Here is a 27,129-nt window from a genome sequence, read left to right as displayed (position 1 = left end):
ACCTAGAAGGACTGTGACCTTTTTGTGCCTTCAAATTTTTTAATTTTAAATCTCATTATATTTGTATGTAAAAGTTAAATTTTGTTTTAGAGCTACTGACTCCCAATGATTTTTTGAATTGGGCTGAAAGAGGCACAGGACTTTTGAAATGCAAAATCGTATATACAGGAACTCAATCATAGCTTGATTCTCTTTGGACCACCAGTTTTGAAAAACATTACTCTGATTTTCAGAAAGCTTCCTGGGATCTTTCTGAAATTCTGATAGCTTTGATTTCCTTCTGCCCAGTGTTTTCAAGAGCGTCTGTTTGCTTGCTGTCTTGGCAGTCATTAAAAGATCCAGCTGTTCTACACAGATTTCTCATGCTTTCAAGTTTTTGGCAGTGTAAGGCAGTAGGGAAAGACTAGAACTCTCTACCTGTGAATTCCATGAGGCTGGAATTAGAAGTTTTCTTCACAGAAAGGCTGAACAGTGGCTACCCAGGAAGGTGGTGGAGACACCGTCCTTGGAGGTGTTTAAGGAAAGATGGGACATGGCAGTTGGTGCTTTGGTCTGGTTGACAAGGTGGTGTTTGATCATAGGTTGGATTTATGATCATAAAGGTTTTCCAACCTAGCTGATTCTGTGATTTCTGTGATTCTGTGATACACATTCCTGTTCAAGTGTGTTAAGCTGAAGCAGCAGTGTGATGGGAGGTGACACATTTGAAGGGGATCTGAGAAAGACATGGAGTTGAGAGATAGGGTTTGGCAGAGACATGATTTGTCAAGAAGGATTGGAGTACTGGGAAATCAGAACCCTCTTTGTGAGACATTATTTCAGTGGGATTTTTGGGTTTTTTTGCCCTCTGGCAAAGAAATAAGGACTCGTTGATGGGACTCATCTGTGGCAGAGATTAGTGCAGTCCCTTCTCTACAGTCTTCACTTTCAGCAGCCTTTTCTGGTTACTAGAAATACCTTGAGAGTATGTCTGCTACAGGAACAAGTTGAGTGGCCTCTGAGCTTGTGGGTATCCATAAATTATTTATGTTAAGTAACAAAATTAACAGCTAATTCAACAATAACACTTGGTGTATTAAATAGGTTTATAAGATAAACTGACAGATTTAATTTAATAAAATTGAAATTGAAGGACCAGTTAAGTGCTTGCAGTTGGCAGTAGGCAGTTATTAAAGTTCCTGACTCAGCTGTTTTGCAGACAGCTACTAAGCTCATATGTGTGGATGATTTTATTAGCACCGGTCTCAAGATTCCAAGAAAATTATAACCACCACTATGTAAATAATCTCCAAGATGAATTATTGTGTCATGTAACAAACAGAAACATTTCAGATCTTGTGGGTTTGCTGAGTTTAATAAAATTATGTGGGAGCATATGATTTTCTATAGTCTGTCTTCTCAGAAATTAATCTTTGGGAAGATTAATTTCTCTCTGAATACATTTATTTTCACTGCTCTAGATGGCTCTTAATAATTGTGTGTACAGTATTTGGTTTTTACCCAATTTCAGGTTTGTATTTGTTGTGGCTTAATCCCAGCCAGCAACTCAGCAACCAAGTCCCAGGCAGCAGCTTGCTTATTCCCACATGAATGGGATCGGGGAGAGAACTGGAAGGGTAAGAGACAGAAAACTCACGGGTTGTGATAAAGATAGTGTAAAAGGAAAAGCAAATGCCACACATACATTCACCATTTCCTGTCAGCAGGCAGGTGTTTCACATCTCCAGGACAGAAGGGCCCTCTCACACTTTGCAGTGACTTCAAAATACAAATGCCATCACTCAAAACATCCCCTCCTTCCTCCTTCTTCTCCCCAGCCTTAAATACTGAGCAGGATGTCACATGATCTGGAGTATCCCTTTGGTCAGTTTGGGTCACCTACCCTCTCTGTGTCCCCAGTTTCCTCTCCATCTTGGCAATATGAAAAGCAGAAAAGACCTTGGCTCTGTAAAACCCCTGCTCAGCAATAACAAAAACATCTCTATGTTATCTGCCCTGTGTGCAGCAGAAATCCAAAACACAGCCCCATACTTGACATTGTAAAGAAAGTTAGCTCTACCCCAGCCAAAACCAGCACAGTGTTACAGGCTGCAGCTGAAACCTTTTTAATAGGGAGACACAAATGTGCAAAAAAGACTAGAAGCTCAACCTATCAGTCAGTAGAACTCTTGCTTTCATTTCAGCAAGCACTTTTGCAGGGCTGGTAAGACCTGGTATTCTGGTATCACATGGTACAGGAAAGTTCTGGGCAAAGTAGCCTGACCTAGGAGATGGGGAATGTTTCAGAAATAACTGGGAAAATAATGCAACAAATCTTTTAGAAACCTTTTAGAAGGCAGAAATCCCCAAGTCAATTCAAAATGGAGATGGACCTGAGCAATTCAATTGATCCTACTACTGTAGGAAATGACAGTTTGAGGCACCTTGCTTGCTTTTGCCTGTGTGTTCTTGTATGGCTTGTAAAAACAGAACTTGTTTCATTTTTGCCTTTTTTATTTTTGGTCTGAATACAGGTCATAGGTAGTATCCTATTTACTTTCTGAAATGAGCTATTTTTTTTGAGCATCCTTTCCTTAAGAATATAGCTTGACAAGAGTGGTAAGCACATGAACAGTTAGGCATCAAAGACTGAAAAGCTATCACATCTGTGTTGCAATTCAGCCTTTCCTCGCAGTCTGTCTAGTTTATCTAGTTTAACTCTGTCTAGAGTTGCTGTCTTCACACCTGAAGAAGCAGATACTTTATAGTGTGAGAGCATTTGGGTATGACAGCTAAAAAGACTTGCTGAGTCAGTGGAAATTAAATTTTGTTTTCTTATCCCAAGGTAGAGGCAAACCAAAATGATGCAGGGAAATGAAGCTAATGGTGTCTTAAATACAGTGCTGGAGACTGTACAGTAGCTCAGAGAAATCCACTCCTCTTTTTTCCTTCCTGTCTTTGCTTCACCTCATACCCAGCACACTTGCTGTTGCAAACTGACGTCTTCTCCTTGTGGACCATAACTGCTGATGTTTTTGTTTGCTAACTATCTTACGTTCTCTTCCAAATGGGGAAAATTGACTACAGATTGGTGCTCATTTAACACTTTTTTTCTTTGACTTGTTAAAATAGGAATTTGCTTCTATGGTAGATAAAGCTGTGAAATCTAATGAGTGCAATAAGAAAATGGAATGGACATAAGCAAGAAATATATAAAATAATTTTTTCTGGTGGCCAGAGGAAGATGAGAGAAGGATTTGAAAGAACAGCCTTGGACTATCTGAGCATGGCAGAAAGGCTGAAGAAAGGAAATATTTTTGTTAAAATCAGTGCTGTTGTGGATGATCAGGAAAAGAATAGAACTCATACTGGTTTAGTCAGAGTGAACTGTGGTGATGCCTGTCTCTTTCCTCAGGCTTCTCTTGTTCTGAATTGATTAAGCCAATATCTTCATCCTTTCCTGTAGCTTATGTTTCCAAACCTCTGAACAGTCCTTCTTTTCTCCTCTGGACTCTGCATTTGTTTCTGTCTCAGTAGCATCCAAAACAGGATGCAAGAGACCAGCAGAGGCCTTGACAGGACTGCTTAATTACTTCCCCGTTGTTATGTATTACACTATTGGAAACTGCTTCGGCAAAAAACATCATGTTGATTCACAAGTTTTCTAATGCCCTGCCACCTACAGATCCTGTGATGGTATGGCTACCTTCCCAATAATTCCTCATGTTTATCTTTGTACTGATCCTGATTTTTGCTTCCCACATTTTGCACCTGAGATTATAATTTCATTTTACCATAGCTGTTGTGAAATTCTGCTCCATCTCCAAAGAGGACATTCTGGTGACTTTTTTGACCTTGGAATTAAGAAAAACTCTGGCCAAAAAGGAAAACAAAACAAAACCCCACCAAAACCTGTCATAATAAATCTTCATATACTGAGATAGAGACCCAGGAGTTCACAATCAATTTTGTTATTTTTAGCTCCTTAGCCTATTACAGAAAGGCACATTCAGTTTGCAGCGAGAGCCCCTGTCCTGGGAAGACCTCATAAATTAACTTGCCTAAACATACTGCCTATTTCTAAGTCTGAAAAGTCCTTTGATTTCTGTGCCCTTCTGGTTTGGAAGCTCAAGAGATATGACAGGCTTGAAACCTAAATTTGTCAGAAATGTTACAAATTTATTGCAACTGTGCATTTATTCCTTAAATGTAGTAAATCCCATAAGCACTTGCCAGATATGAAATACTTAATAAATATTGTCAGAACATACGAAGAGTAAAATGAAATGTGGAAGGTTTATGGTGTTCTAGTTCATTCAGCTGTGCCAGTCTGTGCAGTGATCCTGGATGCAGTGTGTTTTGTGGTGCTACACAAGTCCCAAGCCATGTGTGACTGCAGACTCCTAAGCAGTGGTACAGCTCTGCCCAGTAGCACAGGGCGGTATGTGAGCTGTAGATGAAGTCCATGTTTCGTGCACATTGCTTGGAAAGAGAAGCAGAAAGTGTTTTGGGAGCTCTAGCAGTGTGTCTCAGATTGTGATATTTCACATCTGCAGAGGAGGACTTTTGCAGTTAGAAGCTTTAGTACCAGCAGTGAGCCCATGGTCCAAGTCTCTGGTAGCTCCCAGTAAGCTATTTCAACAGGCTTGGTGCATCCATCTGGGCACTCTGTGGAAAGGGAACCTGGTGGTAGTACTTGGGCTGTTTGTTAACTATGGGGTTTTTCCCCTCTCACTTGCAGAGAGTGTGTGCTTTCTGCAAGGCTTCATTTGTGTGTTAGCTGTAGTGCTTGCCAGCACTTTTGAAAAACACCCCATGCTTGGTTTTTAAAGAGAACGGGGCTGAGGATTAAGGCCCTCATGACAGAAGCAGATATTTTTTTGTGTCAGCAGTTAAGGATTTAAAAGACTATCAAAAACTCTTTACAGAAGACGAGCATGGGACTCCCTTTCTACTGCCTCTCCTGCCCCCTCTAGTAACCTGTAAAATGTCTAGTTGGCACTCAAAACTAGGATAAAAGTTTCAGAGGACTCTCTGGGTTTAGGCAAAACAGTTACTGATGCAGATGAAGCTTTGTTACTTACGTTCCCTTCCAAATGAAGGAAATTAACTGTACAGATTGGTGCTTATTTAACACTTATTTTCTTTGACTTATTAAAAATAGGAATTTGCTTCTAGGATAGATAAAGCTATGATGTCTAATCAGTGTGATAAGAAAATAGAATGGACATAAGCAAGAAATATATTAAATATTTTTTTCTGGTGGCCAGGTTTTTGGAGGACTGCCCACCAGGAGGTCTGTCCTGGCGCAGAATCCCTCATTACGCATGAATATTCATTGCACCATTTTGCAGCAGGGGAGCAGAAGCTGTGGAGATAGGAGAGGAAGATGAGAGAAGGACTTGAAAGAACAGCCTTGGACTATCTGAGCATGGCAGAAAGGCTGAAGTAAGCAAATATTTTTGTTTAAAAACAGTGCTGTTATGGATGATCAGGATAAGAATAGAACTCGTACTGATTTAGTCAGAAACTTACTGATGAAGGGAGGGTGAGAGGATGCCTGGTAAAACTAATAATTTCAAAACCAGCAGAAACAGGCACACACAGCCAAGGCTTCTGAAGGAACTAGCACAGGATAATACAAACTGCTAGGCAGCCAGTTTAAACTTCCATGGAAAACAAATGAGATCCAAAGAAACTGAACTAGGCAAATATAGTAACAGTCTTTAACAAGATAAAAGCCATGTCCCTGGAAATTGTTAAGCAGAAAGTTGAATTAAAACAATTTTCAAATGTTACGAAGGTCAAACATGTCAGCACTTACATCAAAAACAGTTTTTCAGCTGTTTTGAACTAAAATTGAATTAGGCCTTTCTGCTGGTAGAGAATTGCAGACCATTCTGTGCAGTGCTGTTGCAACATCTCCATCAGCACAGAAAAAAATTATGATAGGCTTAAAGTATGAATTAATTTTATTCCATGATTGCTTGGGTTTGATTTTTGATGGTGGTTTTCAAAATGTGCAGCCATTTAATGTACAATCACTTGGTATCCCTGGATGACTCCTCTGTCTGACCAAAATTTAAATCAACACTGTGCTGCACCAAATACATCTTTGACACGATGTACTGAGGGTTGGCCTGGTGGCTTTTGAATTTCATGGAGCCATTCAAGATAAAAGGTTGTGCTGACAAAAATTTGAGGGCCTCTAGAGCAGAGCTGTGTTATTGCTGAGTAAACTGAAAACACGGGCCTGGATGAATTGAAACATAAGTAAAATTGTATCTGTGTTTCATCCTGGATGAAAGATAAATGTGCTAAAATATTTCCTAAGGGCCTCTGCAGAGGGGTGATACATTCCCAGCAGAGGGTGTGTATCTCTAGCAGACAGGCTGGGAACACATTTATGATTTTGATTGACATTTATCTGACTGTCCTTGCAAAAAGAAAACTTCAGGGAAATGCCATGTTCCATTGCTGAAATGTCTTGTTTCCCTAGCCAAGGATAGAGGATGAGGTAGTTACTTGCCAGGGTGTACAGCCTTCAAGCTTTGTTTTACTTGATTTGAGCCGTTCAGGATTGTGCATGCAGTTGGACATGCTAACTGAGAGTCTGCTGTAGGACTCAGGTTTGTGCCTTTTGAGCAGCAGCACTGCTGTTTTTGTGTTTGTGAGCTTGCACTGCTCTGGTGTAAACAAGACAAGCAGGACTCTTCTGAGGTATCTGTTCTGTCCACTTCATCTGAAAGGTGTCCTGGAAGGAATTGTACAGGGGGATTGTAGTACAGGCTGCGGAGGATTGGGGTTCTAGGTTTGGTACTAACTAAGCTTTGATCCTGATCAGAGGACATACCAAAGGAGTGAGTTGTTTCCCTGTGATCTCATTCTCACCATTTATGGATGGTTGTGCAAGCACTTCCTTCCACAGTGCTTCTTATCAGCAGGCAGAGAATCAATATTGTCATGTCAGGAGAATCTGATGCATCACCTTGCAACTTGAATTTCATACTGAAATATTGACACCTTTTGCTGTTGCGTCCGGGAGGTATGGAGAGCCTCATTCTAAAAAGCAAATGTGACAGCACTTAGCATGTGACCATCAGGAAAGGATCCTACCCTTCTTCCCACCTCTGGAGCAGCAGAAAACTGGGAACATTGAATTGAGTGAGCTCTTGACTAGACTTGTCAGGTCTCCAGCCCACCAATGGCACTTTCATTGATTCAGTGGCTTATTTGGATAGTCACACAGTCAAAGTGGATGCCAGCAGGTCACAAGCAAGCAGAAGAAGACTAAGCCTGGAAAAGGAGGCTTGGAATGGAAGAGAATTTATAAGGAGCTCTGGTTTGTGCAACAAGAAGAAAGGTTTCAGCCACTGTATCATGACTAGCTCAATGTGCTCGTATAGCGTGAAGTCCTATTTTTGAGTGCAAGAAAGCAAGTAGAAGCAGCAAAGTGAGACACAAGCAAGTGTCTAATGTTCAGCATTGTTCAGCTGGAAGTATGTAGCTGATTAGGGCTGAATTTTTGGATTGTGGTGTGCATGCACATGACAAAAGGCTTTACTGTCCTCTTATGCTTGAATTTCACATGTGCACTCACTGTAGTTTGGGCTCATACAGATTACAGTGGGGCTGATGTGCGAAGTATCCAATGGCTTCTAAAATCCCTTAAAAAACTTAAATTTCCTATTTACATTAATTTCAGACTTCTCAGCAGGTTCTGGAAGTGTGACCACGTTTGGGAGTTTTTTTGGGATTTATATAAGAGCTTGAAATGCAGTTCTGAGGGATGGTGATTTCTTTCCACATTTGATCTGTCACAGATGTTATTCTATATAAGGTTTCCAAACAAGGTGTTTGATGTGAATTTACTTTTCAGCATCAAGTGCATTGAACAACACAATAAATACGACATGTTCTGAACAGGAAATCTCTTTGTCCTATTAGGTTTCTGTTTAGTTTTATTAAATCTTGAATGGTGCAGAGCCTGAAAAACTGGCATAGTTGGGAGAAACACAAGTCTGGTTTTGGTTGAGGAGTGGTTTTGGATGAGTGTTCTTAAGGCAATGTCTGGGAAGATTCCTACACTAGCAGGGCTCCTGTGGGCTTATCTTCCCAGATGAAATACTGCTCTGTCTGAAAAAATTAGGCAAGAAGTAATACTGACGTTTCTCTATTGTCAGTGAGTCCCTGTCCTGCTCATGTGTAAGGAGGCAAAAAAACTCCCAAGTGTGGACTTGAGTAAAAAGCAAGCCAATGCATCTGAGAAAAGAGTGTCTGCTAGAAAGGAAGGGGAAGTTTTGAGTTAGGGCTGCTTTGGAGGGCAAACAAGCACCACTTTGGAAAGAGACTGCTGGCAGAATGCAGTGTGAGAACACGGCAGTGTTGAGGTGCACTGTGTGTTGTGGCATACTGGTGTGTATAGTGCTGGAGAAGGGCTGTGACACAACCTGGTCCACAGGGGCCTGCACAGGTAATGACTCTGGTGAGAGATTGCCAGCCTGCCTCGCTGGCTCTCAGCCACCACATGTCCTATTCTTAGGAGGCAACTTTGTGTCAGAAACGGTTGTTAGTTAGAAAGTTTACAGATGAGTAAAAAATACCATCAGGGCAGCATTTTTCCTAAAATGATCAAATTAAGAATTTGTAGTTCATGTTTATAAGAATTTCTTCTGTGTGATGGATTTTGACACAAGTTTTTCAATTCCAGCTTTTTTTTCTTTGCATATGAGTTTGGGAGGAGTGTTTTAATCCTTTCATGCATATGAATATTTTAAAAAACCCTGTAGAAGTTATATGATGCGGGATATGTAGAATATTGCAAGGGCTGAGTATCTGCTTTATGTTACTTATTCTGTGTCACAATCCAGAGTGAGGTAATCTCTGAACTCTTTTATCCTTAATCCAGTGTCACAACAGTGCATAAACACAAGGCTTGTGGACCTGCATCTCAGATTTTAACTGAACAGACCGAGGCGTAAGGAGCTCCAGTAGGTGTTGCCTGACACTGAGAAGGTGCACACTCCTAACAATGTAATGATTGATGCAGGAGGGAGACATACGTCAGCAGAAATTTGGGGTGGATAACAGTAGTGAAATTTAACCCAAGACTTTGTATGTGGTGTGTTCTCATTCAAATGTGAGTTTTAAGAGTAGGCTTTTTGTAGTACAGGTCTCATGCCTATGCTGTACAGTTGTTGTTTGCTGTTGTTCAAAACTATGGAACTGAGTCACATGGTAATACCTGGGAAAGATCCCATAGTCTAGTCTAAGTACAGCTTGTCAGAATTTACCTAGCTTGGGCAGGGTGAATTTCAGCGGCTTGAATTCTTTTTTCCTGATTATCTGCTTGTTTTGTTTTTGTCACAGTTTTAGCAACTACTTCCTAAGCAACTGCTGTACAGTATTGTTTGTTATTTTCCAAATTGGGTTTGGAGAAAGACAATTCACATCCCATTGTACCTTTTCAATCTTTTGCACCAAAGCTTGTTGCTTTTTTACATAATTTCTGAAAAGCGTTGCCCTGCCTAGCCCAGGAAAACTACCCAGTAATTCACTTTGAGGCCAAAGTCTAACATGTCCATAAGATAAATCCTGACATCCTTTGTTCTTGCTGCTGTTTGTTTCATCATACCCCAGAGCCTGCCTGCTTATCTTGGACCATTTTAATCTTGACAGTCAGACTTATGTAATCACGGTGACTTTGCAAAAATTCTGAGCTCTTGGCAGATAGCTCTGTTTTTCTCAGGGATCTTTGAGCAAATGTTTATCCAGGACACTTACCCTGACGGTAAGTGTGTGTGACTGTGTGTTGGAACTGCTGTGGGACTGCCCTGGCCTTTAAAAAAATTATTTGACTATCTAGGGCTCAAAAGTGCTAAAGAAGTTAGCTGTTGGAACAGTTGTCTCTCTTGTTCACTGAGATGATTAAGAAATTTCTGTTCAGTAGTTCTGAAAGGTTTGAGTTCAGAGATATTCTCATGGCCTTTTTGCCCTTTTTGCCCCACAAACTCTTGTGAATCTTGCGATACATTTTTTTTTTTTTTTTTTTCAACTGGTAGTGATGGAGGATACCTTTAATAAAGCTTCTGCTATCCAATTTGAGCTATCATCCTTCTGCCTTCATATCTTGGTGGACTGCAGTTACATTTTGATGATACAACACTTTTATTTTTAAATGTGGGCAGCAGGGGAATTTGAATAATTAAGGCATATAGTACAGTGGACAAGTCTCAGGTCTAGCATAGGAAAATAAGAATCTTTTCTTCTGGCTTTGAATGCATTGAAACTGGCTCAGAAGTCCACAAGTTAAAATCTTCCATATTTTGACACCTGATATATCTTGCAAATCAGCTGAATTTAGACAGCCACCTAAAATTTCTGAGGGGTCCTTTTTGGCATGCAACAATCCTTTTCAAGAACAAAACAAAGAGAAAAAACAAAACTGCCCAGATACTTTCTAGCCTTTTGCTCAGAAGTGCCAAACAATCAGCAGTTCCCTGACTGCATTGGCAGCAGATGGATTTTCCTGGTTCTGAAAATCAAAATATTTTAGATTTTTTTCACAAAGGCAGCTTGGTGTATTGGCTGAACTGGGACAACTGGTCATGTCCTAATGTGGACAGCCAGGGAGGTGAGTGGAGGTGCCATCTGGCAGTGGATCTAGGTGACTCATTCCAAGAATATCATCTCAGAGGATTCTCACTGAACAGCTGGTGGCTTGTAAATTGCCATCCTACCTTGGGACATGCTATTTTTTTTGTGTGTGACTGAGCTCACAGTTAGTATGAAGAACACATATTTAGGTCTGTGTCTCACTATTTGAAAATTTTGTCAGCTATTCCTCTTGTAAGGCTTTTGCATTGAGAACTTCCAGGCTTTGGTCTTCCTGAAACCAGCTAGGGACCATTCCCTCAGTTCTTGTGTGAAGTTTTTTGTTACAAGTCTAAGAATATATAACAACATAGAAATATAATGTAAATTCTCCCTTTCACTCCTGTACCCATCTGGTTCTCTGCTGTGCTTCTTTGGAAAGACAAAACCTTCTCTTAAAGATGCTTCTAGTTGACTACAACTAAACATTGGTTCAAAATTGTTCTGTTTAGAACAGCAGCCAAAGTCCTGGCCTAATTGCTCCATTGAGTGGAAAAATGTTCTATCAGTGCTGAATGTTTTATGCAGAACATGCTTTCCTTGCTGGCAGAACTTCAGGAAAATCCAAAGATCTTGTTGCACGGTTACCAGAATACATATGATAACTGTCTGGGCCTGTTCATGATGTTGCTGGGTTAAGTTGTTTACTCTGGTAACCTTATAATCTTGATTTGCTCACATTTACAGGAATCTCCCAAGTAACGTACCTCACTCTTGCAGAAGGAGGGGGAAGCATTCCAGCCTATTAAAAATATGTGTTCTGAATGATTCCATTCCACAAAAAAAAAAAAAAAAAAAAAAAAAAAAGGCCTAGAGAATATGTTCGGTATTCTAAATTTCTAAGGCATGTTTACTTCTGGGACAAATCTTCCAAACTGTTGTTTAGTCCTAAGTTATACATGGCCTGTGGAAGAGAGTACAAATGAAAAAAATACTGAAGGCAAGCAGGGACTTGTAAGAATTTTTCTTTCATCTAGCAGCACTCCAAAGAGCATCTGTGAGCACTGAGTGAAAAAACATGGTGGCTGAATCCCAGGTCATTAATACCAAGTTTGTTTATTTTCTGTAATTGGGGATTAGGAAGATAAAAAGTGCTTCTAAGTGTTGTCCTTGAAGCTGTGAAAGACAGGTAGTCTTCAGTAGTTTTACTAGCTTACTCCCTACAGTCACAAACACAGTGAAGTGTCATAATTTCTACATTTTGTACAATCTTTCTACAGTTGGAAAGCCAAATTGTTTCCTTTCTAAGAGAATTTTCCTGTATGGATGTAAAAAACTGTAAAAAAATAAGTCTCTTTTATTAACCTCAGGATTTTAGTTTTGCTTCAACTGCATTTAAGACTATCCAGTGGAAAGGAAGAAGAAGGAGGTGGATCAAAGCAACTGTTCTAGCAGAAGATTATTTAAAACAAACAAACAAACAAAATGCCAACTAAAACATCATTGCAGATGATGAATTTTGAAAGTATAGCTAGTCTCAATTGAGGAAACCCTAGTTTCAGGTTTTTTACTATGCAACCTGCTTATTCTTTTAATACAGTCTTGAGATGGTTCTTTTAGTAAGTAATTAAGTAAGTATTGGGCAAAAGAAGGAAACAATTGCTATTAGTATACTGGTTAGACAGTTCTGTGAATTGGAAAATGAGTATATTCTAAGAGAAATCAGGATTATTATTTCCTTTCCATTGTTCCCAGTCATTTTGAAGCTGGACCTTGCTAACTGAAGAAATGCTGAGTAGGAGACAGGTAGGAATTCTAAGTGTAGTAAAATAGAAAATAGGGAGGGATTTTTTTTTTTGCCTTCCACTTTGCTTCAGGACTGTAGAAAGCTGAAATAAGATAAAGGGCTAATCCCTAGTTCTCTTTCTTGAAGTAAAAATATATCTGGTGAACATTTGAATGTGAAGGTTTTAGAAACAAATTTCGTTAACATTTACAAAATCTTTAACAAAGATGGAATTAAAAAAAAAAAAAGAAAAGTTTAATCTTTCTGTAGTAATGTGCAAATTTGGATCACCAGTTCAAGGATTTTTTTTATGAGAATACACTTCATGAAAGCTTGGGAGATTCCTGCAGACCGTGGAGGAATCCCAATAAGCTTAGATAGAGAGTTCTCAGGATAAGTGCAACCACAGGTTCATAACCACATAATTAATCCTATAGAAAGATGGGAGCAAGTTCCAGCAAGGTCTTGGCAGTGCCCAGGTGTGAATTACAAGCCAACCTAAGAAATGGGAACAGTCTATACACTGCTGGTCTTATTCCACATCCAGCACATAGTGGGGCGTTTTTTTCTGCTGCTGTCAATGGAAACATAAAAATTATATTTTACACTGTAAATCAGTGTAAATTTCTCAGACAAAAGGCTATGTATTAGTGCAGTCTATTACAAGTAAATGGGTTTCACTTCTTCCAGCAGTGCTGGAGGTAGTGTTCTTTGATTCAATATTATCAGCCATTCTTCTGCAATAGGAAGAGAATGAAAAATTAATTGCTTCTAAAGCTGTGTTTTTATAGCTCTTAGTTGAAAATGGGTTAGTTTATGTTAGTTTATGTTATGGGTTAGTTTATTCCCACTTAAATTCCAGACAACAACTGAGAACTTCCAGTGTCTTCTGTTTGGTCCTGGAAAGACTGCAAGAATTTAGCATAAGATGTGTTAGTGTGAGTTGTTGTCAGCAGAGACTGAGATCATATTCTTTGCTGCCTTTACCTGTGTCAGCATCTTTTTTGTCTGACTTGAGGCAAACTGGATGTCATCTAAGTGACTTGGATGATCCTGCAGAAAAGGTGCTCCCTCTATTTGCAATGCTGGCTTTGAGAAAAAACCCACAAATATGAATAATACTAAGCCCATGGGAAATGTGTAACTCATAAGTAACGCAAAATAGTTTCCATTTCCTTTTGTTTCATTGACTTTCACTGTTTGTCTCATGTCTGCTGGGTGGGTCTAGGGACCCGTCTCTGCTAATGCGTTCAATCCAATCTTTCTTGGAAGTGGTCCAAGTTTGAGAATTTGCTTCATTGTTTTCTCTTCATTACTAAAGAAACAGTTCTGAAAATGATTTATACTGCTCTGAATACTGCAGATGGTGGGTTAAACCTGTTTTTGCCATTTTCAGCCCATGCCAAAATCAGACTTCTCCCACCTGTGTGTGCAGGAGCTCCTCATGGTAGGTGTGTTCAGGCTTCCAGCTTCTGCCATTGCCAGTCCCAATCTTCTGCTGAAGGCTCACCAGACCTCTAAGGAGCTGCATCACAGTGGAGCAAGAAATCCTGCTTTCTTCTCAACACTTGGCCTCCTGGATCATTACCGTGACAAAGGAGGATTATTGACTTTGGTAGTCATGATGCTTTTGATTTAAAGCCTGCTTTGATTTGGGGCAATAGTGTTCATTGGCCCAGAGAAGCAGTGGTCTCCTCCAGGTGAAGAGCAAGGAGAGAAACATGCTTTTGAGAAGGAGGAGAAAAAGGGAAAGAATTGGCTGAAGAGGCTGAATGGAAGCTGTAATGGATGCAGTTAGTCTCTGGGAAGTACTCAAAAGCTGCCCATGATTCCTTAAGACAATTAAAAGCAAATTGTCCGGCTGAGCGATCCCAGAGCAAGGAAGATGCTCCCCAGACTATAATTCAAGGGGCTGAATGGCCCTCAAAAACTAAGAGCAGAAAGAAAAAAAAAACTAAACCCGAAGATGAGGCAAATGATGGAACAGATGTGAGTGCTTTTGTTGGGAAGACTTGGAGGCTAGCGGGATGGCGATAGGCTAATTTGAGGCAAATAATACCAGGTTCCTTTCATATGCAGAATAGCACTTTGATCCAGTGTGGATGAAAGTACTGAAAAGTGGAGAGGATGGCAGGGGGCCTTTTGTCTTTGACAAAAAAGGCATCTGCCAGGCTCTAACTCCCTTTTCCCCACCCCCTTAGCCTAGCAGGCTACTCCAACAATGCTAGCAAAGGGGACAAGTGTCTCCTGACAGCTGAAGAAATCTCCAGGAGGAGAATGAGGTTTGCAGCAATATGTATACTAGAGAGCTTAATCGATTTTTTCCACAGTAAAAGGGAGAGGGTTAGGGGAAAACAGAGATCACAGTGAAAATGGGAGGTGGGAGATAAAAAAAATCCCTTTCTAATAAACTTGTTACTTTTGTTCTCCGAATACATCTTTTCAGAAGATGCTTTGATGCTAGTATGAATACACTTAATGGAGCAGAGTAGGATAGAGTTGCTGGAGGGGGTGTGTGAAATAAGGAAGAATAGTTTTGCAAGGGGGATGAATGTAGAGTGATTTCTGTGGATTCCAACACAGGAAGGATCTTGGAAACAGTAAAATGGTGTAATGAAAGAGATACCTGTAAGACAGAGGCATACTTTCTGTACCGCCTGCTGGAGGAACTCAGATCTACCCAAATTCTTGGGTTTGATTTCTAAGCAAACTTGAAAATTTCTTTTCAACCTTTCATATTTGCTGTTTTCTTAACTGCCTGGAATTAGTAGCATTGAAAGGACTGCAGAATCGAATGGGGATTTCAGAAGGCAAGCAGTATTTGTGCTTAGCAAATATAGCAATTTCCAATCAGCTGCTGATCTGGTCCCTGCTTTTCATGCTCTGTTGACTTTCTTCAGATTTTCACATCTGGTAAACAAGACTGATACCAAATTTGCAGAGTTTGATTGCTGTGGTCTTCTTCAAGCATCACTTTGCACCTAATCTGATGTTTTCTTTGAGAGGTAATGACAGATAATGAATTACCAACTTCTGAGCAAGACCCATCTCAGTAAATTGCATCCTTTACGAAAAGTAGGTTCAGGAATCTTCCCTTTTCTTGAGACCCTGACAATGTTTATCCATTACTATTTACTGAAGATAACCTTCTCACCAGGGAAGAGCTTTAAGCAACATCTGATACCGAAAGCAGTTCCTGCCCCTTTACCCTCACATCCCCTGTTCTTTCTGCTGAGTTTAAGTTACCCCAAGAAGGTAGAGTGATAGAGGTATTGAGAGGAGATATCACATTGCTTTGCAAGGCTGTACACTCATGCTGATGGTAAATTGTAATCCTGTGTAGTTATTCAGTAGGTGTGCCATCATCTCCTCTCCAGCAGATGCCATTGTTCTGTTCAGACCAGCTGATGTGGAGAGTATTTTTGGCGATAGAATTTCCTATACTCCAGCTGTGCAAAGCCTGATGAATGAATTACTGTAACTCATTAGGGAGGGCTAATTGTCAAGGACATTGATGCTCCCTTGATTTCTGCCTCTTTGTTGTATCTTGACTTTTCTTGCTGGTACAGAAGGACTTGAGCTGCTGCTGCTGCTGTCCTCAAAGGAGTGGAGACCACCTCTGTCCCTCACAGCACTAAGGTGGAGGCCCACTCTCTAGGTGGGGGACTTCAGGTAGTTTTTGTGTGGCTTCTCCCTCATGTACTATGTACAGTGATAGGATGCAGGTCTAGGTCTGAGTGGGGAAAGATGTTGCTTGTGGTGAAGTCTGAGCTGTCAGGGGACAGTCTGTAGTCCTCCAAGACAAAGAAAAATGGCTGATGCATTGCTACACAAAACACCAATATGGCCATGGCATCCCATGCAGGATGCTGGATGCTCTGTCCCCAAGCAGTTGTGGTTAGGATGGGATGTAGGAGCCTTGAGCAGTGAGCTGGGACACTTTGTTCTTCGAGATGAAACATGAACAACCTCATTGTAAAGGGTCTTTTGTGCTTTCCCGTTAGGGTAGGCAAGCCCTTCAGCTGCTGCCATCCTGAAATTTCTTCGTATGTCCATATCAACTCTCACACCTCCAAACAGAAAGGTGTAGTCTTAGCAAAGGCCATAGAGCTGCCAAAACTGCCTCACTGGGGCAGTTTTTTTTCATACCAGCAGTAAGATTAGAGATATGGAGGAAGAGGAGGTGAGTTGCCTTTATTCTTGTGAAATGTGTGATCCTCCGTAACTATAGGTCATCATTGAAATTTATGCTGTGCTTTCGGGGCAGATTTATGTAGCTCTTTGCAGCTTATTGTGTGCTCACAGGAAGGAAGATGCCTGTATGGCTTGGCCTGGCTGCTGCAGTCCAGGCCTGGTCTGTTTGGAGGCAAGGGAGGAGGGAAGAAATCTGTATGGACCTGAGGGTAGCATGCAGAGCAAGTGTACAGGCTGCAGTGGTATAGCAAAGGGAGGAAGATTGGATTTTTTCTCACGTCTCACCCAGCAGGCTGGTGTTTTCTCCCCAGAAGCCAGTTACCCTCTGCTGGTTTGTGTTTGGATGAAAATCAAACAGTAAAGATTGCAAAGACTCTTTGATGTGCTTAGTCTACATTGAGGCAGAGCTACCTGACTAGCTCAGGAGGCTGCTGCATTTCCTGACTGCTATCTGGACAGGGAATGTCTGGTTATAGTTTCAAAGTCTGGAAAAGGACGTACAGCTTTAATGGTAAATAATCAAGCAGATGGTGTCCAATAGCTTGAAAATAGGCCATTCCCATGGAAATGCATTCTACTGGATTGGCTGATTGTACACATGACATTTTCCTGGCATGACCTAGCAGTCATGGCTGTAGAAATCCCATATTTTCAGCATGGATTTGGCTTGTCTCTCAGTGAATGTTGTCTGGTCAATAGCATCCATAGGAGTTCTCTGAAGCCAAACAAATGGAAAATGATTACTTTCGAGTATGATAAACCCCAGCCTGCATTCAAACCTTTGTTCAGACATAAAGTAGTTTCAATTTGTTTTTGTCCAGTTTACTTTAAAATGTAACAGACGTCCTTTTCAAGATAGCCAGGGCTTAGTTTGATGTAACTTGCCAGAGTGTCTCCCTGGAGTTATTTTAGTTGAGTGCAATTTTTACCAACAAAGTGAATTCTTTCCCTTTTTCCAAACATGTGATGTGAGTGAATGTTGGTATTCACCCTCCCAGAATTAATGCTATGTTATGTGCTTTCATATTGGGTTACATACACAGTGATTTGGATCCAGAGGTAAGTCTAGCTGTAGTGGGGACAGCATGATTTCAAGTCTGGTGGAATTTGCACCTTTCTGTAGAAGACAGATGGTTGCTCTGGGGGAGGAAAGTTGCACCTGTTTGTTTCCACATCTGCTCTGTAATCCCAAAATTTGTTTTACATAGTCTCAGTACATTGAGTATGCTTACTCATGTGTGAGTTTCATAGTGTTGGCAAACACTTTCAGTTCTAGAATGCCTTTGATGGTGTTTGAGGCAAATGTCTAGGAGGAGTTAATTACACACAGAGTAACCAGATCTTAGAAAATAAAACTGTCATGAGTAATCTTTGAAAAAATTCAAAGCAGTATATCTGAGCTTACTTCCTTTAAAAATAAAAATAATAAACCAGTAGGTAGTTGGAAAGCTTGTTACAGTTGAGTTTTGGTGTGAAAACCAGTGGTGGCATGAGTGTAAGCACAAAGAGATGTGCTCAGAAGAGATGGCAGTGTTTTACTTGCCAGGTGCTGAAAGAGGGCTGCTCCCTGCACAGGACTGTACAGCTCCATTCAAAGGTGCCCACAGGCATCCCATGTTCAGCCTGGGGAATTTCCACCACAAGTCCTTCCTTGGCTTCCTGCCTTTCTGGGGCTTGGTGACCAATTTCTGCAGTGGTTGGAGCAGCTGACTAGAGGTACAGAGATTCTACATCTGTTTGGCTTCAGAGACACCTGTTGGTGCAAAGTGCTCTCTCTTGTCCCTTTTAAGGGGCTATGGTCCTCATGGGGTGTGCATTGCCTGAGGCAGGGGAGAGTTGGACCAGCAGCCAGTGTCAGGCCCTGAGGCCACTGCCTTGGGAGAGCCCTGCTGTGCTGGAGGTGGGGAGGCAGCAGCTTCTGGAGGGTGATCTTCTCTGATCTCTCTTTACTGACAACAGAAAGATCCCTGGGGTAGGAGCTGTGGCAGCCAGACAGTTTCCTTGAGGCAAATGGAATGGGAATGTTTGCATTCTCTGGCCCAATCCAGAGAGCCATTTGTGCCTGAAATAGATGCAGTGTCTTAGAGGAGACACAAAGCAGGAAACAACAGCCTGTGACTGTTCTTGCAGATGAGAAAGGAAGGGCCTAAACAAGGAAAAGCCATGTTTAATTCAGATAGGTGGCTGAGGAGCTGTGTGGCTAGGAGCCTGTCAGGCCCTGGGGCTCTGTGGTGGTCAGGCAAACTGTCTTCTAAGGGAGCAGGATTGCCCCTGCTTCAGCCTGCCCCTTCGTATCATCTGTATTAATCAAGTCACAGGCAAAACCCCATTGAGTTAAGTGTGGTGAGTCCATTCCCTCTGATCAGCCAGGATCCAAGATATGAGTACCTGTGGAGCTGTAGGAGGCAAAGGATGCATGGGTTGGTGATGTCTAGACCGACAGGCTCAGAGCAGGATAAGCTGCTGAGAGCCTTCAGCAGGTGGCTGTGTGTCTGGGACCTCCTCATGGGATGAAAAGAGAACTTACCAGGAACTCTGTCTTTTCCTCCCTTCTCCCCCTCCCTCAGGTGGTCTTTGCTTTGAATCAGACTCTCTTGCAGCAGGAGAGCCTCCGAGCAGGCAGTTTCCAGATCCCCTATACGACAGAAGACCTTATCAAGCATTACAACTGTGGGGACCTCACCTCCATCATCTTCAACCATGACACTTCTCAAGTGAGTCTTGCCACTGCAGCCCTTCTACTATGCACATCTCCCTGTAGCGCTAATCCCTGTAACACGTGTGCTTGTCCCTCCTCAGGCAGGCCCTTTCTGGGTGAGGGCCAGGGGCATGTTGCTGGCTCCCTGGCACATCTGCTTTCCCAAACCTTCTTTTCCAGAAATCTGCACCAACTCAAGCTCTCTCTTGCATGCAAACACTGAAGGTGCAACTGGCTTTCCCTTTTGGATGAGTGCCGTGTTTGCTGTAGCATCAAAGCTTTATGAGTTAATAATTTACTTTCTTAAGGGTCCTGTGGAATTATACTAACTTAGGTATGAGCAAACTTAATTCCAACAGAGAGCAACAGCAGGCTCTCTTGTCTGAATAGGAAGAGAGAAATGCACTTGTGACTTGGACGCCTATGTAAGGCTGGACGAGTTACAAGGTTTTTTGTGTCCTCTGTCAGTATGGTTATGTGCTGTGGACAAGGCCCAAAGAAGAGAAATGGTGAAGGAAAAGAGGCCTTCTGAGACCTCACAGACTTGGGTTTATGGAGATGGTTTCCTAAGCAGCACAATGGAATGCAACACTGATCTTTAAACCATGAGAAAATGCCCAGCAGGGACCAATTTGGCCTGTTTGGGCTGTTAGATTAACTAACCTCGGACTGAGACATCAGGCCTCTCTGTTCTTGTCTGTGAGGTATTGCCTGGCAATTTGTGCACATCTGTGAAAACACAAGCTCTGTCCTTAGAGTGCTGAAAAGGCAGGTGTTGATACCTGAGCTTTCTGTGCTGAATAACCATATTGCTATCACCCTTTGATACATATGGTGCAGAGCTGCAGTCAGTCCTTGCTTCTCTGGTGCCAAGCTTTGCATCTGCTGCTGCTTCTGCTGCACCCTCCTGCAGGTGCAGGCATTCTGGTCATTAATACTGCTTAGCTTTTACACTATGTATTCCATGCAGAGGTTTCAAAGGATTTCTCAGAGGAGAACAGCTTTTTAAGAGGGTGCAGATGCTGCATCACTATCCTGTGGAGATGTTACAGACTGCAGACATTGACCCTAGGTCCTTGGAGAGAGTAGCTCTTTCTGAGACATGCATGTTGCCAAGAGAACAACTGTCCTTTACTTAATGTGAGGGGCTCCACCTCAGGGCACTCTCCTTGGCATCAGAGCTGAATACTGATAGTTTGCAAAACTGTCAGTATATGTTTTAAGCAGAACTTCTAAGTAAGTTGTATTTGACTCCATGCTTGCCCAGTAGATGACTACTGTCATCTGTGGGCTAACTACCCTTTGGAAATACTCCAATGGTCTCTTAGTGGCTCCAAAGTCTCTTCATCTACTGCAGCCTTGCTAGGGAAAGCTCCTGGCTTATTAGTGGCTCTGCTCTCCAGAAATCATCATTTGCAAGCCTTTCAGTTAACTGTTCCCATAACTGAGTGCCTAAAGCTACTTTCAAAAAGCCAGGATTGCTGCAACTATTGGAGACCCATGTTTACTCTCCACTGGCAAGAGGTCAGGGTAATGTGCAGCCACAGCTGTCCTTGGGGGCCCCAGGGGAGGAAGCCAGCTTTTTAAAAAGATACCGTCATGACAGGGCAACTGGAGGTGGTAACGCGTTCTTTCCTGGAAAAATCTGGCCCTCTTAGGGATTTTTTTTTAACTACTTCAAATAGCACAGTTATTCTTTGGCAGCCTGAGGGCTCTGATAGCAGTCAGATTCTCTTAGAAGAGCATAATTATCATTATAGTTGTGTCATACCTATGGCAGTTTAAGAAAGAGGTATGTAGTTGAAGGCAGTTAGGGGCAATTACTTATTTTCTTCAACTGAGCAATCAGGATTTAGGATCTTCAGTGTGGCAAAATGATAGTATTTGTTGACTTTGAATAAAAAAAGAAAAATCCATCTGGCTAGCTTATGAAATGATATTTTGAGAGAAATGAATCACCATGCATCATTAGAAGTTTGTTAAGTAATTTTTTAGCTTGCTTTGGGTTTTGTCCTACTGTTTGTGCCTTGAGGGGTGAAGTAGTTGCTACACTCTGTGTGGAGCAAAAATGCCTGTGCATGATGGCTGGCTGTGAAATAAATTCCCCTTTCATGAGGACAATTTTTTTTCTACCTTAGGTCCCAAATTTCATTAATGCTACACTTCCAGCCCATGAACGCATTACTGCCCAAGAAATAGACAGCTACTTCCGGCAGGAGCTCATCTACAAGCGGAATGAGCGAATGGGCAGGAGGGTGAAGGACCTGCTGGAGGAGCACCCAGACAAGAGTTTCTTCTTTGCATTTGGAGCTGGTATGTGACTGTGGTCATTGTGGCTATTCAATCTGAACTCATCCTTCGTCCTTCAGAAACATTTTGCAAATGCTTGCATCGGTTTAAAGAGGGGTCAGTATTTTTACCATGGTGGACATGAAACTCAGCTTTTCCCTGACAGCTGAACCCTAGTAAGAAAACCTTTCAGTGTAGAAGACTGTTTTTCTTCAGTGTGCAAAGAGCTCACAGTGCATGTACTTACTGCAATATCTGTTAATTACAGACATATTTGTTGTATGCAGAAAAGATACTACAAAGATACTACAGTGCATGCACAGGAGGAACAGGTCATAGACAAACACATGTGTTTATTGTCTGGGCAAGAAATGCAAGAGGATAGGAGCAATAGGGAGCTGAGGTGTAAGGCAGCATGTCTGAGGCTGCACCAGTGCTTGAAGGAGCTTTTCAAGGACATGTTCAAAAGAAGAATATGCCAAATTGTGTGAATCTAAGGGACTCAGTAAATGCAAGGGAAGAAGCAAAGCCTTTCAGTTTTGCCTTTCATTTCTTGCTGCAGCTCCTTACCTCCTTCACTGCACTTCCACAAGGAAGTTGTGTCTCCTGCTATTTTGTAGCAGCACAGTGGGCCCAGCTGGGGAAAACCTACTCCATTTTCTGCCTCTTAGCTGTCAGCAGGACTCTACAGGCACATCCAGCAGCACATCCAACTCAGTAAGGTTAGCATCTACACTTCAGAGTAGGGCTGGATGGAAGGTATGAACATGATTGTTTTGCCATGATTCCCATCTTTTGTTCTAGCTCCAGGGAAAGGAAGAAGTTAGGATCAGTGTTAGAAAAGACAGGTGCTAATTCCCAGAGAAGTATCGCTTCCCCTCCGCCATAAGCCATATGGCCTTTGGGAAAGTGGGAAAACTGGGACTGGTGTCAGCATCCATGTGTGGTTTTCCAGTCTCAGTGCTGCTTTAGTGAGGATGAAAGATCTAGACAAGGCAAGGAAAATATTTATTTAAACACTAAAAGCATTTGTATTCAGAGTCTGTGAGAATTTCTGTACTTTCAGCAGGGAGTTGTGCTTACAAGCTTAGCATAACAAGGACCCAGTGTGTGAGAGCTGGAATGTCAGGAAAGGTGGCTGACCATGTTTGTTCAGATATGTGTGAAGATTGTAACCTGCAGTCTTCCTAGTATCACTGCTCTGTGCAACTTGCTGTCACAAAGAACAGTGAAGCGGGCCCTGATTGTGTAGGTTCTGGTCATGTCTTTCTGTAGGCTGAGACCAGGGTGTTGCCACACTCCACTGCTGAAGTTCTGACCACGTTTGAACCTGCTGCACTGATGTTTCTCACAAAAGCATATGCCAGCCACAAGTCCAAGCTGAGTCTGTTGCAGGCAGCTACTCTTCCATCAGGAGGCCAGTTGCAGATATTTGGGCTTTGGTTACTGCATCACAGCTTGAGTGATGAGCAGCCTGTGTAAGCAGACATTTGTGTCATTCTGACATGACCCAGAACCAAGATCCTTTGACAGGAGAAAGCTTCCTTCCCCTCCTTGCACACATTCTAAATCCCAGCTGCTGCAAATCACATGTCTTTAGATGGTTTTGTGACGTCTGTTTCCCCTCCCATCAATGTCTTTCTGTTCCTGCCCTTCTGCCCCAGACTGTCTCCATTGTCACTGGTGCGCACAGCACTGCCCCAGAGTCCAGAAGCACAGCAGGACCAGGACAGATCCCTGTCCTTAATTTCTCCGCATTCTTGTTCTCAGCTTTCATGACAGTACTAAAAACCTTTCCCAGGCTTCCTGTAATCTTGCATTTCTTTTTCCTTTTATTTTCCTGGTTACCCCTTTTCCGTGTCCTTATTGCCAACATTTCTGTGCTGCAGCCTTGTGCCTAAATTAATGCCCTTGATCTTCAGCCTATGTGTACATGGCTTGATCTCCAAGCACCCGGTGTGCTCTTTTCATGATTTTCCATCATACTTTTGAACCCAGACAGCTTCCCTGTCTTCTCTGGGGACTTTGGACAGATTTTGAAATTGTCTCTAATTACTCTCTGGCTTTGATACCAGTCTGTCTTCTGTTCTCATCTGCTCTTCCAAATAGTTCTGTTCAAAGGATAGTGCCAGCCTCCAACATTTCCCAGCACAATTCTTGATTACGCCCTTGTTTGACTGCATGAGATTTTTTGGTGGGTTTTTGTTTGTTTGCATATTTGTTTTGTTTGTTTCATTTGTTTCTTATTAAGCATCTAATCGAGAAGTAGCATCATAGGATATATTGCAGAAAACAGATCAATTTCTACAGATTTCTGAGGTTTCCTGCATGCATATTACAATTATGAAAGCAGTCTTTCATTGTTTTCCAGCAAGCTAATTCAGCCTTTTGCTTATGCAGATTGCTGTACGTGATAGATAATTATGTGGAAGAGTTATTTTTATGCCAGCAAGCAGTGAAGATGAACAAATATCTTGTGATCAGTTTTATGCATTGCTTTGAATTGTACTGCTGTTAATTACTATGAAAAGGTTCCAAGAAAGTGTTCATACAAGGCAGTTTAGAATGAGCAGCAGGAAAAGAGAAGAAAAAAGTTATAGGAGTGGAAAAAATCATGACTGTATGGTGATTTGCCATTTTCTGACCACCAGTGAAGAAAGTATCTCCTAGCAGTAGCTTATAAACTGCAGGACAAGGTTGTATTCAAATGGTTGTAGGATATTTAAGGGTCTCCCAGTTAGAAAAAGGGAGAGAAGATTTTCAGTTGTTTTCTTTCCAGATTTTTTTCCTATATTTATTTTTTAAAAAGCTAGGCTTTTTGTAAGGAAACTTCAATTTTTCCATTAATAAAACACCATTGAAAAAACAACTTTTTATCATCAGTTACATGCATACAAGATCATGGTTTGTGGGTGACTGTGGGATTACATATACCTTCTCTTGTTACTTGAAATACTCTTGGTATTTTTATTTTAAATGGAGGAAAATCAGAAAATACTGATTTATTTTATGATCTTACTGGATTGATGGGATTTAGAGATGTATAATACATTGTGCAAAAGTAGTCTCCTGTCTTTTTAGGTTGTGATAGAGCTGCATGGCTACAGACGTTGACTTCTTACATATGTGTGTATTATGTATGGTAATTTGGGCCATAATCAATTTGATCATTAAATTCAGCACATTTTATGCCTTTTTAAAAATCAATCAGGCAAACTTTCCCTATATTTGATCAAAAATGCTTCACAGTCAGAGCTAATTTTGTTTGGAAGTAATTTGCACCAAAGTGGAAATCTGTTTAAAAATAACAGATTTTGCTGAAAAGATCCAAAACACTTTGCTTTTGGCTAGAGTGCAAACAAGGAAAATTTCAAGCCACAATAAATCTCTTTGAGGGAATTAGAGGAAAGCATGGGAAGAGAGAGCTGGCAATGCCAGCAGCATTCCTCTATGTTCAGTAAATATTTATCTTAATTGTGGACAGGCCTTTACGTATGGCACACCAGGGTTACAAGCTAGGCCTACTCCCTGTTCCCAGCGGTGGAACTTGTGAAGAAAGCCAGAGATAATCTTTCACCAGCAGTCTTCCTCCCATATGCATTTTTAATTTCTCTGAATTCTTGTGTGGCACAGTCAGGATCTGGATGCTAAGCCAGTGTAAGTGATGGCACACGTGATTCTGCAGCTGGCCAGGTAATGCTGTAGGTTTCTGGTTTGTCTAGGAAGGGAACACTGATGTAGCGAGAACTGCATTGTCCTGCTTTACTGTGGAGAGTTTTACCACTTGTCTAAGCTACCAGGTGCTGCATGCTGGCTAAGCCTTCCCAGAGTCAAGGGATAGTTGATACTGACATAGGGCTCTGGAAGTTGTCTGATTCATCCCTCTGCTCAGAGCAGGATCATATAGAGAGCAGTTTTCCTAGGACTGGACTCTCCTTGAGTAATCTCTTCTAGTGTTTCATCACTAAAGATGCTTTTTCTTATGTTTAAGTGGTACTTACTATGTATCAATTTTTGTCCATTGCCTCTTGTCCTTTCATGGGGAAAAGTTCTGCTCAGTCCATTTTGCAACCTCCTATCAGGTATTTATGCATAAGTTATGGCCCCCAAGCCTTCTCTTGTCCAGGCAAAATAGTCTCAGCCTCTCCTAGTATGACGTATCTTCTAATTGTTTCATCATCTTTGTGGCTCTTTGCAGCATTCTCTCCAGTGTGTCCTCATCTCTTTTGAACTGGGGAGCTCAGAGCTGGACACTGGATGGACCCAGATATATATTACCAGGGCTGAGGAGCAGGGAAGAATCACCCCCCTCAGTCTGCTAGCCACACTTCTCCTCACACAGCCCAGGAGGCCATTGGCTGCCTTTGCCACAAGGACACATTGCTGGCTTAAGGCCTACTTGATGACCACCAAGATGCCACATATTTTTCTGCCAAACTAGTCTTCAGCCAGTTGGTGCTCAGCCTGTTGTGGTGCCTGGAGCTATTCCTGCCCAGGTGCAGAACTTGATTTGCTAAGCTTTATGAACCAAGTTTCCCCTCATCATAAATCCATACTGACCACTCCCAACCATTTGCTTATCCCTGACACACTTGGAAATAGTTTACAGGCTAATTTGCCTCATCACCTCCCCCAGGAACAGAGGTGTGGCTGAGCAGTTTATAATTCCCCAGATCCTTCTTCCTGCCCTTCTTGAAGACAAGAGTTATACTTGCTTTCTTTCAGTCCTCAGGGACCTTCCCCACTTGCCATGACCTTTTGAAGGTAACTGAGAGTGGCTTCTAGTGACATTAAGCAAGCTCACAGTTTCTCTGGATGCATCCTGTGGGGACTTGAACATGGTTGGTCTATTTGAATGTTCCTTAACCTGATCCTTCTCCACCTGTAGTGAACCTTCTTTGCCCTGGATTTTCCCCGTAGTCATAGGAACTCAGGATTCCTGAAGGCTGGTTTACCACTAAATAAGGGAACAAAGACATTTAATACTTGGCCTTTTCTGCATTCTTTGTCATCGGGTCTTCTGCCCCTTTCAGTGCTTAGATTATATTTATCTTGTCTACGTTTTACTGCTGATGTGCTAGTTAGAGGCATTCCATGTTCCCCTTGATGTTTCTAACCAGATTCAACTCAAAATGGGTTTTGCTTGACCATGGTCATTTTATTCAGTTTTATTTCTTTAGCTTATGGTTTCTGTTGAAAGGGCTGAAGAATAAGAGAGGGAAAAAAAGCATTGGGAATTTATTATGTTGGAGGAAGCATACTTAGTGGCTTGAGATCCTGACTTTATTTTGACAGACAAGACCTCTGGTGAAGCCAGGTTTCTAGAAGCCAAGTTAAAATTCCCTCTCGTCTCTTATGCCTCTTTGAACAGTAGAGAAACTCCAAAGTGTCAGTTCATGAATAAGAGGTACAGAGGGATCTAAGATTCCTTATATCCCTCTGGAAGAAATTACTGACTTCAGTGAGAGAGACTGGCTGATTTGACAACCTCAAAAGCTGGTCTTCTTAATCTTGAGAACGCTGGAAAATTCCTTTTTCTCATAGAGCTATTTTTCCTTTTTGCTCCTGGAAAAAACATCATTCTGAGGCT

At 41.7% G+C, this 27,129-nt stretch overlaps 1 protein-coding gene across 2 annotated transcripts in view; it reads left to right on the top strand.

Moving 5' to 3' along the window:
* Positions 1 to 27,129, top strand: part of LOC102112642 (metalloprotease TIKI1-like) — a 79,016-nt gene that overhangs the window by 33,083 nt on the left and 18,804 nt on the right. For both annotated transcript variants that reach the window (XM_088054198.1, XM_014259640.2), the window contains exons 3-4: positions 19,120 to 19,266; positions 21,389 to 21,563. In XM_088054198.1, coding sequence (XP_087910324.1) covers positions 19,120 to 19,266; positions 21,389 to 21,563 — 322 coding nt within the window. The remainder of the gene's footprint in view (positions 1 to 19,119; positions 19,267 to 21,388; positions 21,564 to 27,129) is intronic.

This window comes from Pseudopodoces humilis, chromosome 4 (assembly GCF_049639895.1).
Source record: "Pseudopodoces humilis isolate 2021_Gansu_Grassland_sample_001 chromosome 4, ASM4963989v1, whole genome shotgun sequence".
Classification (NCBI taxonomy): domain Eukaryota; kingdom Metazoa; phylum Chordata; class Aves; order Passeriformes; family Paridae; genus Pseudopodoces; species Pseudopodoces humilis.
The sequence above is the reverse complement of the archived record's forward strand: the minus strand, read 5'-3'. Positions and strand labels throughout refer to the sequence as shown.